The 18,595-nt window shown below is 42.9% G+C and overlaps 1 protein-coding gene across 4 annotated transcripts in view; it reads right to left on the bottom strand.

Annotated features, from left to right (window-relative positions):
* Positions 1-18,595, bottom strand: part of TTC28 (tetratricopeptide repeat domain 28) — a 621,832-nt gene that overhangs the window by 84,540 nt on the left and 518,697 nt on the right. For all 4 annotated transcript variants that reach the window (XM_078060812.1, XM_078060814.1, XM_078060813.1 and 1 more), the window contains 2 exons: positions 17,701-17,919; positions 15,586-15,751 (listed from right to left, as the gene is read on the bottom strand). In XM_078060812.1, coding sequence (XP_077916938.1) covers positions 15,586-15,751; positions 17,701-17,919 — 385 coding nt within the window. The remainder of the gene's footprint in view (positions 1-15,585; positions 15,752-17,700; positions 17,920-18,595) is intronic.

Here is an 18,595-nt window from a genome sequence, read left to right as displayed (position 1 = left end):
TGTACAAGTAGACCAGTTTACTCATATGTCATTGACTTAAACTGAGCTCCTCTTAAAGCTTAGTGTTACGCAGAAAACAATTCAGAACTTCATTATCACAGCTCAAATTCCATTTCTATAAATACTGTTACAAACCCCAGGCAACACTCACACGTCTCAAACATAGGAAAAGCTCCATTACAGTCAAAGATTTTGCATGAGTCTTGGCAAATCTAGCGAGAGCTTACCCACAATAAATACTTGCCTCTTGAGAGAGACAAACGGCTTGACGGAAAGAGCAGGAGAACGGAGGCTGGAGGCCTGGGTTCAAGTTCTGACTTTATTCTTTAGCTGTGTGACCTTGGACAAATCAGTCTTTGAGGTTCAATGTCCTTCTCTCGAAAGGAGGAGTCCTAAGAGTCACCCTACCCATCTCAAAGGGCTACTGGGAAGGTAAACTCAGGCACTATATATGAGGATGCCTGGTAGACGTTCTCTAAAGTACCATGTACATAACAGGTGGCATTGTTACTGTTTGAGCTGATACCTCACTCCATCCTGAGCTCCCACACGTTTGCTTCCCTCCTCTCTTCTAGTCCCCACAGGTAAAGGGCTTAAACCTCTGAAGTCTCTAGTTCTTTAAACTCGCTTTTCTCTTTCAAATAAAGTCAAATATACAACAGATCCAAGTCTATTTCAAGGTTGAGCTAATATCACCAAGGCAATTATTTAGGAAGAGTTCAGGGAATTGTATGTAAGATTAAACGATTACTTTAATGTTTGAACAGAAAATACATAACTTCTCAAGGACTATTGAATTATTTCTTTCATGATATGTCTTGATATGGACTATTTTCATTTCAAGAAATATCTAGGGTAATGAAGGATTTATTTTTTGAAAATATTCTCCAAGTCAAAGGATTTTTATTTCTCAATGAGAAACCATTCTCCTTGCTCTCAAATTCACCATAGTGAGATTATTTAAATGATGTGTTTGACAGCACTGTGACAGAATCTTTTTCTACTTTTTCATCTTGTTTATTTTCCAAATTTTTTTTGCTTCCATCTTACTGCTAAGGCCAGTGAGATTGGAGAATGCCCAGTATTAGAGACTCAGTGGAGGTTTCCAGAGGGGAGAAGAAAAGTCTACCCAAATCTCCCAAGGGACAGCAAAAGTCTGTACAAGAGTGAATGAGACATTTTCTGAACAAAATCATTTGAAGATATAATTCTAGAGCCCCAGGAGGCGTGTTGGCACTCATTGTTTTTGACAAGCCCTTTCTAAAGCCCACCCTTGAATTCTGTTTCTAGCATTTAACTAGCTGTGAGAACCCTTGACAATTCATTAAAAGGCTCTGAGTTTCAGCTTCCTGATATGTACAATGGGGACCACAATCACAGCCTCAGAGGATATTAAAAACATCTATGAGTTCGTACACCTGTGTCTGACACATGGAAAATGGCCAACAGAGGCCGTTTCCCTCTTCTTTGCAACCTGAGAGGTCCTAATAGGGAGTCGGAATTAAAAGAGCATTCACTTGGCATTACAGAGCACCCACCAAGGCATGTTCTACACCTTGGTTTAGCAATAATATTTAATAGTGTAAGGTGAAATCAAAGTTGTATCCATCTACTGAAAAATCCTATCTACCATGGGAAACCGAAATGACTCATATTGTACAGAATCTGGACTCTCTTGCCCGTTTGACTCATTTTCAAAGACAAGTTAGACAAACAGCTTTTTTCCTCCTTGTAACTTTCTTCCAACTACAATTCTCTATCTCTTTTAAATTTAGCCATTTCCAACATTCAAAAACGCTGTAATCCAAAGCCCTTACCCATTATAGACTATGCCGAGTTTTTATCTCTGGGGCTTAACACTCAACACTGAGCCAAAGTAGGAGGAAGCAGACAAGAAGAAAAATACAGTAAAACATTAGTTTATGCTTGATTGAAAGAAAGTTTGTACATACGCACACTCCTCTTGTTCTTTTTCTCTTCACTCTGCTGTTAGCCCTGTTTGCTCCTTCTGTGTCCTTCTTTGGAAATGGTTTTTCTCATACATAGCATTGATCAGAAACGTTCCCAGTTTTAGCTTTCATGTAATTATGAAGAGACCATGTTTATATGGAAAAAAGGAAAGGTGGGCCCATCTCTTTAGTCATTCAATGACTAATTTCCCTGAGGGTCAGTGACATTCCAGGTAGTGTCCTGACGGTAAAGTGGACAGACCCAATCCCCACCCTCAATGGCTCTCGAGTCCAGTAGGGAGGGAAAGACGTTACAAAATGAACCTCACGCAATAAATAACGCTGTGATTGGGGCAAGCAAGAAGGAAGCAGTGAAGCCCAGAGCAGTAGAGCTACCCAGACTTGACAACAACCCAAAAGAGATCTCCTAAGTTGTCGACAGGACTGTGGCACCCAAAGCATCACGAAGAAACAAGTCCAGAAGGAGAGGTGGTTTGCCGGGGATGGCTACAGTAAGGAAATCGGTGTCATTATCCCTCAGTCTTCCTACTCCATCTTCACAAGAAAGGCTGTCTCCAACCTTGATGTGATAATCAATATGTGATGCATACAGTTTCAACCTCACCAGGTCTAATTAATAGATGTATATGTGAACTTCCAGGAAGATCTGAACATTATCCCATGGCTATGCCCTTTCATGGACAGGATAGGTCAATCCAACTTCTGGCTTTAAGTGGAAGCGTCCACTGTGGCTTGATCCATCTGTGACATTGAAGGTGAGGACACAGAAAATGGACTGAAGCCCCCTCCCCCCGCCATCAGCAACATGCTTGTGGGAGGCCCGCACGTTGAGGCAAGGGAGGGGAATGAATGTCAGACAGCTATGAGCCAAGTCCTGTGATGGGAAGGTACTCAGTCCTTCCTAAAAGCAGAAAGCTTTTGTGAGGGCTGCCAGAAAAATGAAGTGTTCTCTCCCAATGTTTCTAATTAGCAGTGAGATGAGCAGCATGCACAAGAATAAAGAAAAAGACAAGTTTACAATGATAACTTTGTCTCCATCAGACAGTATGTTTTTGGAAGTGACAGATCCTTAAATCAATTCTGCCTCTCCCGGCTTATTAGCACTGACTCCTCACTGCATTAGCATAAGTCTATCAAAAGCCAGGAAAGAACATCTCATTACTTTTGAAGCCTTAACGAGTTTAATGTGTTACTGTGAATCAGAAGAGTTTCATGTGCTGGCCTACGGGTCAAGTTTTGTAACGTGGATGTTAGTTCAAGGTCTGCATTAACTACCAGATCTGGGGAAGTCCACCTCTTTGAGTGTCCAGGATGACGCCTGCTTTCATGGTGCTGCACAGGGGTGGGAGTGGGAAGAAAAGGCCAGAGCAATGACTGAAACACACGCGATCACTTGGGTCATGCTTTGCTACAGTCATGATGCTCTATTGACCGTGTGTCAGGAGAAGGTGTCCACCCAGTTTGGAGGTTCCCCCCACAGTGTGTTCTTTTCCTCTTCCAATCCCCCTCTCATCCAGTGAATACTCATGGAGGGCCTCTTAGGTACTAGACACTGCTAAGGGCTAGTAATGTAGAGATAAGATGTGACCACATGGCGTTCAGCGACAACCCCCCCCCTCCCTTGTTGGGACTGAGCTAATTTATACAATTTAATTCCAGTTAACCAACAAGGATACTTCAGGGTTCTATGCACTGTGTGCCCAGACTTTTCAAAATCCTGGATGGGAGGTAGAAAAAGGGGTGAGGCATGGGGGGGCGGTCAGCTCCACAGCAGCATCCTCTGTCCCTGCATTTTAGCTTCTCCCCACCTGTGTAAGCCCTTCCTGCCTGCAGGAAAAGCAATGCCCTGGGGGGAAAGAACCCCAGGGGATCCCACACTGGCAGAAGCAGAAAGCAAATGCACACTCATGGGGACATGCATGGTTGGAGGTGGCTGGGGAAAGAAGTGGTCCCTATTTGAACAGAGAGTTGACACCAGGAGATGGAGGGGGAAAGGCTGTATGGGACAACGGAGCCTGAGCACCAGCGTCATCGGCAGGAACTTCTCGGCCACCGCCATTCTCTGTGGGCTATGATGTATGTGGAAATGCTTGGATGACAGCGGAACTTTGAGAAAAGTCCTCAGGCGCAGAGGGCAGAAGCACTGCAGGGTGGAGAAGGGGGCAGGAAGGCCAGGCTGGTCATGGGGGCATGTTGTGGTTAAGAACCTGGCCCAGAGGAGGGGAGAAAAAGGGGTAGAGAGTAGGATCACACTGAGTTTAGTGATTGATTAAATAAACAGCAATACAGGAAAGGGAAATTTAAGGACAAATGATTCAAAGGCCTCAAAACTAAGGAACTTGGGGAGGAAAGATGGAGGCTTTAAAGTAAATGGGAAAAACTGGGAGTAACAGTGTGCCAGCCTGGGCAGCTTCCTGAGCAAAGGTCTGATGGTGCATGTGCTGAGCTAGAGGTGAATTCTAGGGGGACGATCAAGCCTCGAAACCAAGGGAGACACGGGGCCAGGGACGTAGACATGTGTCCTCAAGGAAGATTATGTTTCCAAGGGAAAGTAAAGTAACCAAGGGTAAGTGAGGGGAAGATGGGAAGCCACGGAAGGAGACGAAGGGGTGCGTGCAAAGCCTCCCCCACCTGGGTATGTGCTATGTTGAGGAGAGAGAGATACAAGCAGAAATATGGTCAACCATCAGACACTGAAGAGAACAGAAGCCTGAGGCCTGAGCAAGGACCATCCTTCTCTCTCTCTCCAGGTCTCCATGGGTGAGGGGCAGAGGGAGGCTGTGTTACTGTTCAGATCATATTCACTCCATGGGACTCCCTGCCCCACTGATGTTTGGCTTGATGCGTGACTGGCTTTAGCCAACCGAACATGAGTGGACAAGAGGTGAGCAGGGCTTTAAAAGTGTCTGTTTTTCTCGGTCCTTTGCAATCCTGATTTCTGCTATGAGGAGAGTCTTGTCTGGTCACCACTGGTCACAGAAAGATGAGACACAGGGACCTAAGCCCAACAGGAGCCTACGCAGAACCACCCCAGCTGATCGGTAGCCCCAGAGCAAGAAATACATGTCTGTGGTTACAAGTCTCTGAAATCTTGAGGTGTTCGTGACACTACTGGAGGAAAACCTGACTTGTACAGTGTGAGCTGTGGGTCTGACAAGGTGAAACGGGCTCTTTTAAGAATGGCACCCCTCCAGTGCCTCCTTAACCACCGTGCTCAAATCATAAAAGGACAAATGGGATGAAAAACAATGCCTATTTTAGCCGGTTCAAAGAGGAACTTGGTGGCTATACTGGGGTCATTTTCCCAAAGCAAGGTAAGTCAAGAGTTATATATTAAATGTCTTAAATATCGATTGTTAGATAAAGCTGCACAGAATCAATCAGAAAGAAAAGGTCAGGGAATTTCACCGGGGCAAAGGGCAGAGTATACAAAGTCAGGGATATTGAGATTTGATTAGTTCAAAGAATTTTTATGAAATTGGTCATGGCAACAGCCCGCCAACAGTTGATGGGACACTGAGAGGGAAGCGCTGAAGGTCTGGATTGGTCAATACATTCGCCCCGCTCCTTCTCCCTCTGGCCCTTCTTCTAGCAGGGATGCCATTCCAAGCTTTGGGACCAGGAACAAAGGATCGGAGACAAGAGATAAAAGGAGAAATGTCTGGTGTTTAATAGTGCCCCTGCCAAGTCTTCATGGCATCTACCAAACAGGCCGGTGCTCTGGGGCCCGGGAACAGCAATGTCAGGGAAACCCAGGGAAACCCAGGCTGTTCATAGTTCCAGGCCCCACACAGGCTGAACGACAGGCACAGGACCCTTTTCCCCGCATCACTGCTGTCTGCTTTTTGTCTTTAGGCGGATTCTACCATTCACCAGATTAGCCCTCCCGTGTATAAGGGGAAACTCAGCAATTTCAAGAATGCTGCTTTTTAAGAGTTCATGAGACCTACAAAAGGGGATTCAATTTAGCTACTTCAGAAGTCAGACAAGAAGACCAACCACACTTATCCTTCTTGCTAAGCTGCTGATACCCTAAGAAGCTTACCGAATGCAACTTTCTGAATTTATTTTGTACTCAGCCTTTTGGAAGGAATCTAAATCGGAATCAGGGGCATAAGACCAGAGTCTCCAGTGCGTTCCACTCACTTCTGCAGCTGTGTCTCTTCAGTGATGTAATCCCTAACCTGGCATCATCTTCTTCTCAAACATGGATAGCTGAGCCTGAGTGAGTCACCTCATAGATAAAGCCTGCCTCTTGGAATCCAGCCATGTCCCAAGAAGAAAGGACATAAGAGACCCAGACAGGCAAACCCACCCCATCAGAAAGGGAGCCCACCTTCAGATCTTGCAAGAAAGAGGTGAAACCCAGGAGAGAGTAGCTGAGTGGCTGTGACACAGAGGACAATTCTACAGCAGAGGACAGATGGATCTTCTCTTGCAGCCATCATTCATTATCTGGAGGCCGTGGCCTTTCCTTCCTCTACACCCTCGCCTGGGGAGGAATTCCTCTGCTCACAGTGACTTTTCTCCCCTCACTCTCCAGGGCCCAGCTCAAATGTCACCTCCCTGGAGGCCTCTTGAACCACCGCCTTACCTCCAAGTAGGCAGAGCGAGGCACAGCCTTCTTTGTTTAGACCTTTATCATAACATTTTGCACATGGTGGATTAATAATTTACACATTTGTTGCATGTTTCACACTGTGAGCTACTGTAAGGCCAAGAATTCCAGCTATTATTCATGCATATATCTCCAGGCTCAGAACCAGCTCTGGCCCAGATTGACTACACACACATAAAATATTTTCAAAATGGGAACCTACCCTAATTTATAATGAAATGGGAAACTCTTTGTTTCAAGAAACAAATAAATGCCCCCCAATTATAATATCCACTTTTACTCCACATAATTCTGGAAATGATTTGGGGTAAGAAAAAAATATTTGATTTGTAAAATAAAAACTTACTAGTTTGGATTGATTGGGAGGTCAGCCTTGATTAGCAAAAAGCCAGAATTAGAAAATATTATAAAGATAATTTAAAACTTCAAATGTCAGCTGTAACTTAAAATAAGCCAACAATATGACAATGACAGTGCGTGGGTACTTCTTAAAAGAACAGATACAAATAATTTAAAGCAATCTATCAATTGTCCATTTACATGGATTAAATTTGTCCTAGACAATCTTGCTTTTGTAATTTGTTTAAGAAACCCTGCCTTATTTTTTCTTGTTGGAGGGTGGGGGAATCTCTTTGGAATTGGATTAATCATAATCTTCGGTTCCTGACACCCTTTCATCATTGATCCATGCATGGCCTGCTTTCATTGATTTACTTAGTAATTTTTAATAATTTAATGAGTGCTCACAAAACCACTAACCAAAACAAAAGCCAGAGAATAACATACATCTTATCGTTTGTTACCTCCCATGGAGCCCAATCCCTGCCTCCCCAGCCCGAGGAAAGTCCCATCCCAAATCCCATAGCCATCGTCCCCTGCCTGTCCTTTCTGTACAAATTTTATTGCATCTAGCTATATTCCTAAAACCATATTTTTATTTTAGTTGTTTTAACTCTATTAAAAGGACTTCATGCCATAGGTAATATTTGAGGATCTGCTTTTATTCACTGATTATATTTCCAAGATTTAGCCACATCTTTGGGTTCCCGGTGGCTCATCTCTTTGTGGCTTAAGATTCCATTTTGGGACTATTACTCATCCACTCTCTCACTGATGGCATGTGAGTTTCCAGCATTTTGCTATTGTTTACAGTGCAATTCTGAAAATTCTTGCTCATGTACAAGAGCCTCTCTTGCATAGTACACCTATGGTATAGACCTGAGTCAAAGACTAAGTGATTATTCAGCTTTAGAAGGTAATGCTAACCTGTCTTCTGATGTGGTTGTGCCCATTTACTCTCTCACCAGCCACATATGAGGTATCTCATGGGCCCACATCTTGAGCACTTGGCACTGTCAGATGTAACAGTCACCGTTTGTGATCAGTCTAGAATTAACTGAAGTCATCAGCATTTACACATTGGTACAACCTAAATTAATCCGTGAAATCAGAAAATGCACTGGACTAAAAAATAACCTGCTGTAAAAAAAATTAGAAATATAGAAAAGCATCGAAAGAAACAAAAATAACAGCTGTAATTTATCAAGGTTTAATATTCATTACAATGAAGGAATATTTCCCCTATTATAAGGGCAGCCTATGATTGCAATTTATTTAAAATCTCTTGGGAGCACTCCTTCCAGAACTACTAGTGTCCTCACCGGTCAGCTTAGCATTGCCAAAGTGTCCCTGCACTGTCCCAGGTGCCCAGGAAACAGCAAGATTCTAGCTAAATATCAGAATTAAAAACTGAAGATGTGTTTTGAAATTCATAATGTCTCCCTTATGGGAGGTTCATGTTCTATACAGTGGTTTTAATCTACGCCTCTTTTGATCTGGGAGGAAGAAGGGACTGGAAGTTCTTATTAAACACTTAATAAAAGCAGTTCTTTTATTTTAAATCCATTTTCAGAAACTCCTTTGTAGCACTGCACTTCCTTTCAGCAGCAAGATGCCATTAAGGAAAGCAAAAACAGTCTGCAGAATAACAAGGACACCATAGCCAGGCTGTGGGTAATTGAATGAATGTGCTCCCCAAGGCACAGAGACTCAATTTCTAGGGGCACAGTATATTTTACATCCACTAGAAAAAGACAGTCAGTAAATCGGCCCAGCATGAACAGAGAGTGTGCTCACAGCACATCTTCTGGCGACTGAAATTCAAATTTATGGACATCTCACTGCGGGCCAGGCACTGAGCATTCAGAGAGGACACAGCACCTGCTTCCCACGGTATCGCCATCTGCCTGGGAAGGCACACAAGTCAAGCGACTATGAAATGAGGAAGAACGGAGTAAGTACTATTATTAGGCACCTCAGAGGGGGAGCAAAAACTGATATGGACTTAGGGTCTCTGCGTGGTCCTCAGGGAAACGGTGTGGGATTTGAACAGGGCTCTCATGGGTGATTAGAATATCTGTAGGAAAAGTAGGGCAATTCTGGGCAGCAGGGAGAAGTACTTAATGCACTCAGAGAGTTAGCCAGTTGTTCACTTAAACATTTATTAAGCATAGACTACGTTGCAGGACCGCCCCAGGCACTGGGTAAGCAGAGGTGAACAAAACCAACAATGAAGCTCCTGAAAGACCTTTCTGAGGAGTTACCATGGAAGCAGGAGTTCGAAGGATGAGATTGAACCAGTCATCCCAACGGCAGTGGGCAGAACTTTACAGAGAGAAAGAAGGGCACAAGCTAAACTTTAGGGTGGGACAGTCCTTGGAATAGCCTTAGTGGTGAGAGGAGGCTCGGGGGCAGACAGGGACATGTCAAGCCGAAGGGCCAGAGGTGCCATTCAACAGGCAGAGGGGAGATCACCTGCCATGAGGACCGTGAAATCTACGAAACATCAGAACCTTTGAGGGGGATGCTTTGTGATGAGTTTAGGGTGCTTTGCGATGGGGAGAACAGGAAGCATGGTCCCACATACATCTGTGAAAGGTCACTCTGAGGGAAGGGGACTGCAAGGCCGAGACATGAGGTGGCGACCGTGGTTCAGGGAACAGACGATGAGGACCCGCACTGTGCTTGTGGTGGTGGAGACAGAGTGGGCGGAATCAGATGTATTTTTTATACCTTTTCTTCTTGTGGTAAAAAACATACCTCCATACTGTTTTCTATAGTAGCTGCCACATTTTACATTCCCACCAACAGAACACAAGGGTTCTGACTGCTTCATATCTTTGCCAACACTTGTTATGTCCTGTCTTTTTGATAGTGGCCATCTTAACCAGTGTGAGGGGATATCCATCTCCTTGTGGTTTTGATTTGCATTTCCCTGATGGTTAGTGATGTTGAGCATCTTCTCTGGTGCCTGTTGGCCATCTGTATCTTCTCTGGAGAATGTCTGTTCAAGTCCTTTGACCATTTTCGAACCAGATTATTTGTTGTTGTTGTTGTTAGGTTCTAGGAGTTCTTTACATATTCTAAATATTAGCCCCTTATCAGATATATGGTCTGAAAATATTTTCTCCTATTCTATAGGTTGACTTTTTACTCTGTTGACTGTTTCCCTTGCCTTGCAGAAGTCTAAATGTGATGTAGTCGCACTTGCATAATTTTGCTTTTGTTACCTGGGCTTCTGGTGTCATATTCAGGAAATCCTTGCCAAATCCAATGCCATGAAGCTTTTCCTAGGAGTTTTATACTTTCAGGTCTTATGTTTGGGTTTTTAATTCATTTCGAGTTAACTTTTTTTTTTTTTTAATCTCGAGTTAACTTTTATATATGGTGTAAGACAAGGGTCCAATTTCATTCTTTGGCATGTGGATATCCAGTTTTCCCAGCACCATTTGTTAAAGAGACTATCCTTTCCCCCAGTATGTAGCCCTGGCACTCCTGTCAAAGATTATTTGACCTACATGTCAGGGTTTATTTCTGGGCTATTTTATTCCATTAGCCTGTGTGTCTCTGTCTTTATGCCCGTACCTCACTGTTCTGATGACTGTAGCATTGTGATGTTTTGAAATTAGGAAGTGTGTGGCCTTTGGCTTTGTTTTGATTCCTCATAATTGCTCCAGCTTTTTGGGATCCTTTGAGATTCCATATGAATTTAGGATTTTTTTTCCTATTTCTGTAAAAAATACCAGCAGAATTTTGATAGGGATTACATTGAATCTATAGATTGCTTTGGGTAGTGTGGACATTTTAACAATATTAGTTCTTCCAATCCATGAACATGGGATGTCATTCCATTTATTTGTCTTCTTTAATTTCTTCCAGCAATATTTTGCAATTTTCAGTATACAAGTCTTTCACCTCCTGAGTTAAACTTATTCTTAAGTATTTCATTCTTTTTGATGCTATTATAAATGGGATTGTTTTCTTAATTTCCTTCTTGAATTATTCATTGTTAGTATACAGATATACAACTGATTTTTGAGTATTGATTTTGTATCCTACAACTCTGCTAAATTTGTTTATTAGTTCTAACAGGGTTTGGGTGTAATCTTTAGGGTTTTCTACATATAATATCATCTCACCTGTGAACAGACATAATTTTACTTCTTCCTGTACAATTTGGAGGACTTTTTTTTTTTTTCTTGCCTAATTGCTGTGGTTAGGACTTCCAGTACTATGCTGAATAGAAGTGACAAGAGAGGGTACCCTTGCCTTGTTCCTGATCTTAGAGGGAAAGCTTTCAGTTTTCACCACTGAGTCTGATATTAGTTGCAAGCTTTTCATACATGGCCTTTATTATGTTGAGGTAATTTCCTTCTTTTCCTAGTTTGCTGAGTGTTGTTGTTGCTGTTGTTGTTTTATCACAAAAAGGTGTTAAATTTTGTCAAATGTCTTTTCTGCATCTATTGAGATCATCATGTGGTTTTTGTTCTTCATTCTGTTAATGTAGGGTATATTACAATGACTGATTGAGGAGGGAAATGGGGAAACTCAAGAGTTGGGATTTAGATATTTTAGACTAGAGATTCCTAGAAGATTCCCATGCAGAGATATTTGGTGGGCAGCTGCACCTACAGATTCAGAGGTTAGAGATGCCTGAGCTAGAGTAGACGAGAAGGCGGCACAGGGTACATTTAGAGAAAAGAGAAGAAGGTATGGTAGCTGGAGCATGGTGTTCACCAAGAGACAAGATGGAAAATAAACCCAGAATGCCTTCCTAGAGCTAGATCATTGTGCCAAGCTCCAAAACTTGGATTTTATTCTCTGTAAACTAATTACAGAAAGGTTCTTTTTTTCCCTTTGCATGATAGAGTTGTTTATTCATGGCTTTATTTCTAATTTAAAAAGTACTATATGTCCATTGTGAAAAAACTGAAAATAAGGAATGGTAGAAAGAATAAAATACCAAGCATGTGTAATTCCACCATCCACCTATAATTACCACTAACACTATAGCCTATTTCCTTGTAAGGATTTTTTGTCTTACTTTTCATACTACCCATATTTTGTATATTTTAAACTATACTATATGTAATAATTCTATATCCTATTTTTTTCACTTAATATTTTGTAATAAACATTTGGCTATATGATGAAAAATTCTCTGTTAAACATAATTTTAATTACAATGTAATATTATATTGGATAGATATAAAATAATTTGACATTCAATTATTGTGGACATTTAGGTTTTTAAAATTTTCTATAGTGGGGCACCGGGGTGTCTCAGTCGGTTAAGCGTCGACTCTTGATTTCAGCTCAGGTCATGATCTCAGGGTCATGAGGTCGAGCCCCCCATAGGGCTCCAAGCTAAGTATGGAGCCTGCTTAAGATTCTCTCTCCCTCTCCCTCTGCACCTCCCTCCCCACTTGCTCTCTCTCAAATAAATAAATAAATAAAATTTTTTGTAATATATAGACTTATTATAAATATTCCTATGAATACCTCCTTACTCCATTTCCAAAATGAGAATTTGGAGGTAAAAGGGCATGAACATTTAAGGATTTTTGATACTACTGACAAATTATTTTTATATATAAATTGTTTTTTTATATCCCTACTGTATGAGACTGCTCATTCACTGCATCTTTACTATTAATAAGCATTATGGCTTTAAAAATATTTTAAAGTTTTATAGATGAAAAATAATTTACCTGTCATTGAAATTTTCATACAGTTTTCATGAAACTATGAGGCAGAAACCACAGTCTCACAAAACTCCATTCTAGTAAATTCAAACCATGCCATTGAAGTGTTCAATTTTGAGTTTAAATAAAGAATAAGAACAAATTTCTAATAAGACTAGTCCAAAGCAGCAGAAAAGACCTTATTTCTGGCAGTCTGAACTGAGTATCGAAGCTACCAAGGGCAGCCCAACAAAGTCATGCTAAGCATCAAGCCACCCAACATCCTAGAGATAGCTCCCTAAGGACTCATCCTAACTTGCTAGCTTTCTGTATAGAGCAGAGAGGAAAAGATTAATGTGGCAAATTAAGCAAGTTACAGTCTCTCTTCTCTCCCTACCATTGATGAAGAGCTGAACTATAACCCAAAAGTCATTTGTTTTCTATTCAAAAGTCACCTGGAAGCAAAATCACTCAAGCTCCAGTATCATATAAAATAGCTGCGTAGGCACAAGTGTTTGGAGTTAAACATAGTGCCTGATGGGGGGTGGGGGCAGGCACTGGGAAGAGTCAAAGGGTAGTCCCCTTCCTTCTTATGATGAATCTTAATCTAGGTCCATGAAAATTGGGATCAAGTAAAATCTATATTTTCACGCAGGCTGAGGCCTATCAGGGTTGGTTTGGACGGAGATGACCTAGGTGTGGCCACCAGAGTGCTGTAACTGAGGTGGCGTACAGAAACCACCTCTGCGTGCACGTGCAGGGGTTTCAAATGGGCGGCCTTGCACGCCTGCGTCCCTTCATGATCTCATCTCAGAGAAAGCTCTGGACTGGTGGTCTTACAAACTTGAAAATCCTTCGGAGCTCAGCTCAAATATCTCCTCCCCTTCACCACACCGTAAAGCCCCTGTAATATCCCCCACCCTCACTTACACATTTTTATCCACCTTGCATTTTCCTTTAAGCACAACGGCAATTTTAATTAAAAGGTTTTATGTGCTCTGTTGTTTCCGATCTTTCAGGTCCCTGGGAACAGAAGCCATGTCTGCCTTATTCACCACCTTACTCTTGATCTCTAGTGTACATAGTACATAGCAGGTGTTCCAATATTTGTGGAAGGGAGGGAAGGGGGGAAGGATAAGAGCATGAAGACTGCAGATCTACTGTGGGAACAGCCTTTCAATGGGACTTCGAGTCCCTTAGCCAAGATTCTCTTTCCCTTTGACAGTGTCAGAAACGAGCACGGCCAAATCTGCCCTCCTCCCTCTCCCTCATTTTGTGTTTCTACTGCTGGCCAACCATCCTTTTAACACTCACTTTGTTGTTTTCGTTTTTTTTTTTTTTAATAATTTTTTAAAAATTTATTTATTTGACAGAGAGAGAGAAAGAGCACAAACAGGGGGAGCAGCAGAGGGAAAGGGAGAAACAGACTCCCTGCCGAGCAGGGCTCGATCCCAGGACCCTGAGATCATGACCTGAGCCGAAGGCAGACATTTAACAATGGAGCCACCTAGGCGCCCCATTAACACTCACTTTGGATACGCAATAACTCTGGTCAGGTTACAGTGGAATCCGACTGGCTGCAGTGCCATTCTGTTGCTGAAGCAGACTTTTATGGTGACCTGTAATTACATTTCAGGGAATAGCCATATTTCCAAGTTCTTGGGGTTACAACACCGTCAAGCCCCTGTAATCAGCACACTGCTACCCAGGGTTAAGGAAAGGGATGCTCCAGGATGCACTGCAGTCATAGAAGAAATAAGACAACGATGTGTGCATGTGGCTGAAGCCTGCTCATACTTCATACACACAGAAGCTGGAGACGACATCCTTACATGCTTCGGCTATTTTCTCAAATATGATATTAATTTTGATAATTAAAAACAGAACAAGCAGTGGCCTGGGAGTCTGGGTGAGATCTCTATTGTTGTGATCCTAGCTCTGACACGAACTTGGCTGTCAGCAGTCTTATTCCGTGCTGGCTTCTGTTAAATAAAGGAGTTCAGCTAGAAGACCTGACAGCACCTTCCACTCTTGACATTACATTATCCAAGTTCATCTAAGAACTTGTCCCCAACTTCATAAGCACCCTAAAGATCAACCCAGCTGCTGGCACTGACCAACACACACTCGGGAGTCTGGGATAAGCATCTCCAAAGAATTACGGTGACGTCTTAGGATTTCCATGATTGCAAATGAAATCATTCAAGAGACAAGCAGATGTCCCTGGGACCTGACACCAGCTAACACAAGATTCTCCGACACACAGATCTTCTTGACACTTACTAAGCACAGGATGGAGGGCTGAGATGCCTGAAAATCTGGCTACCACCCAGTTCTATGGCCCTCTCTTCTTTCCATTTTCCCGAGCAGCAGGGTGCTTGTGGAAATTATTTTCTGTATGTAAAATAGTCAATCATGATAAAATGTTCCCATAAGCATATAACTTTTACAATCTTTGCAAAAAGCACTTCCCTTCTCTATTCTCAATGCTGGGAGGTCAACTTCCTTCACCTCAGCCCCACAACGCACAGATCCTGTCACTAGTGTTAAATTACTCTCTCAAACAGGCTTCAGCTGTAGTACAAACAAACTCATTATTAATCGGTTTATAACCCAAAAATCACCTCAGTTTTAATTAGCTGGTATGTTAAATTCAAAGTCATGTGTAGGTTTAAACATCCTACAAACAAACCCTCCTTAGAAAACGCGCATCTCTGAGGAGAACTTTCCCTATCTGAAAGGAAATTACCAAAAAGAATAAAGACAGCCCATGAAGGGGTCTGCCCTCCAGGGACACATATTTGTTTCTCCTGCAGCAACTGTGAACAGACTTCACACAAAAGTGCAAATTCCATAGATTTCTTCCATTTAGCTCAAATAGGATGTTTACAAAAGAAAGAGAGAAAAAACCCAACACCCCTTCAGATACAGAGATTGTATCTGAAGATGGAACTGGGAACGGTGTACTACTTGCCTTGAGTAGTAAGACTCCACCCCCAGGGCCTCTCGCACACTGGCGATGTGCTGCTCGAGGGCTGAGCTGGTGGCTGTTGGAAGAGCTGTGCTGCCGCTGGCCTGGAAGTCACTGGAGTTTTCTGCCGCGTTATCACCCAGGTAGTGTTCGTGAAACTTCAGAATTCCTGAAACCAGACAGGCAGAGCCAACCTTATGCGAGACCGGGGCTGCGGGAGGGAGGGCTGGAGACAGGGGATAGCACTCTTGGGCAAGCATGCCACCCAAACTGTGTGAAGAAATCCTGAAATCCGAGGTCTCGAGAGGGCTTTCCAGAATTTGGTCAGTACCCATTTCTACAGCTTTCGTCTTCAGGTGTGGTGCTTGAAACCAGGGAATGCAAGATAAGGCTTCTGCTCTTGACACTATATTCAGAAGCTCATGGAATGATGACTACTTCATATGTATTTCCAAACAGATGCTTCTCAGAAGCACCAACTAGGGAAAGTTTTCTTTCCCGAATGGTGCATGAGCATGCCAAGGTATATTCTCCCCAGAAACTGAAATCCTGAACAAAAATATAACTAGCCAAGTAGAAACTGTGTTACTCAAAGACCTTTTATTTCACAAAAGCTAGTCAAAAATAAATACGTCGTCATACAAAGACCAGATAAAAATATTTCAAACCATTTTTAAATAAGACTAACTGGCCAACCATCATTAATGGATTAAAGGAGCAAAAAATTATGGCTGTATGAAACTGAAGCAATCCATAGTGGTTTTCTGGCAATAAACATAGGACATATTCTCAAATGGTAATGAGGTGTGTCAGCCCTGGAAAAGGCTGGTCCTCTCTGATTGGATTAGAGCCCCAGTGAAAGCTTCAGAGTCTCATTAAGAGCAAAGAGGACGGGAAAGAGAAACAATGGGAGCCTCATTATACATGGCTCATTATTACAGGGATTTGGACATACCACCTGTCAAATCATGTCCCCAAAACATAACAATGACAGAGGGAAAGAGCTTGATACCTCCATCATCAGCCATGTCCTCCTAGGCATCAGGCCCCTCTGGGGGGCGGGGTATACACAGGGATTCATTCCACTGCAGCTGACACTCACCAAGTCACCATGAACATCACAACTAAAACCTTCAGCATAAAAAGGTCAGAGATAAGAATGTTCTTTATGGAAAGCCCATAAAAAACAAGGAATTAAGGGGAAAAGATTATAAAAAATAATGCCAAGCCACCAAATGTACAGGTGCGAGTGCTCAAAACCCAAGGGGCATCTGAGAGTTGTCATCCAGCCATCATTTTTTTTTTTTTTTAAATCAAAGGGACAGAAACACAATCAAGAAAATCTTGTCAATTCTCCCTGGCAGTTGAACTTTTTGAAATTGGCTTACAGATATTCAAGAAGCCCATTCTTCAAGATTCCCAATTATAAGATCCACTTCCCCAGTCAATAAACTCTAATTGGATCTGGTGTGTCTCCAATATGGTAAAGCCATCAGCATTTTATTATGCAAAAAATATGGCCCTAGCAGCTAATTAGTGGTTCTGTATTTAGTGAAACAGTTACAGCCTGAGCATTTAATGCCGATTTAATCAAAGGGGATTTTTACTTCGGAAATAGATATACAACAGAACTGGTTAAAATGGGTTCTGCTAAACTCGGAAATTTCAAGCATAAGACTTCATTTATATACTGTGATAAGAGTTGCCATTATCATTTTAGTCTCTCTAACTTTACCATGACGAAGGGTCACAATTATTAAATCATATCTAGAAAGAACTCATTAGGACTTAAACAGTCATCGCTTTATTAGCTAATGAACAACAGCTGCCTAAAAATAGGGCTGCTGGTGAAATTAATCCTCCTGCTCTTCATGTTCCTTGAAAACTGCTTCCACATTCACCAGCAAGGAGCAGCAATTTCTTGGGGGAATGAGAAAGCTGGGCTGTCTTATTAATTGAATGCCCCACCACAGAATATCCGCCGTGGCTGAGGTTTTGCTGAAAGCCGACACCAGCTCCTTAGTCTGATCTAAGGTAATGCACCTCTTCTACCTCTATTCATTAGACTTTCACAGTCTAGTGTCTTAATTGCCCAGTTCCCATAGAGAGAGATCTTACCTGCCCCAGGAGCAAGCAGCCAGCTATACAGGTAGCCTGCGGCCAGGGAATAGTAAAGCACTAGTCCCCTCTGGCCATTAACCATCTCTAAGATCTGATCAATAGTGACTGGGGAGTAGGGGTCGGAGTCCTGTTGTCCTGTTTGTCGTTCTACCAGAAGATCGGCAAATGCCCGCGTCCGTCCTCTTTCTGCCACAGCTAGGGCTTCATCATGATGGCCTAGGAAACAAAAGCCACACGTGAGGAGTCCCTGGGGGAGTGTGTTTATCCACAGAGGGCCATCAGGTACAGAGATCCTGGGCAGAAACCTCAGTCTCTGCACTCCTCTGTGCGGCACAGTCTCCGTCTCACAACCAACCGCCTGCCTCAGATGATGGGTACAGCGCCACGCCACTCATAAAACCCCACATTTTCAGAGTCCCCCCACCACCCTAAGCCATCGGGCTTTCCCCCATCGACAGCCATACCCAAGAGAGCCAACTTTGTTCAGGGGATGGTCCTCAGCCCTGCTCGTTCTCCGATCCACATCCTGAGTTGCTCCCTGGCCTCCTGGCATCTGACCCCATTCACTTTAGCTATTTGGACCTAATGCTTTGCATGCTGGTTACCCTCTCACTTCCCTGCTCAACTCTGATTCTGACTTGGCCTTGGCAGATAAGCCTATAGGACCCGGCTCCTGACCGTCTTTCTCTCTTCGATGCAGCCCCTCTATGCGTTGCACTGTCCAGCCCCACTAGACAGTGTGAGGGACACCCCACCCCAAGTGATACCTCTGTGCCTTTACACCTGCCAGTCCCTCTGCTGAGTGTGTCCTATTCCTTTTCATTGACCTTGGCTCAAAAGGAGGATCCTAAAAGTCACCCTGCCTATCTCAAAGGGCTACTGTACAGATTAA

Source organism: Halichoerus grypus, chromosome 13 (genome assembly GCF_964656455.1).
Source record: "Halichoerus grypus chromosome 13, mHalGry1.hap1.1, whole genome shotgun sequence".
Classification (NCBI taxonomy): domain Eukaryota; kingdom Metazoa; phylum Chordata; class Mammalia; order Carnivora; family Phocidae; genus Halichoerus; species Halichoerus grypus.
Note: the sequence above shows the minus strand (reverse complement) of the source record. Positions and strands in the feature narration are given on the sequence as shown.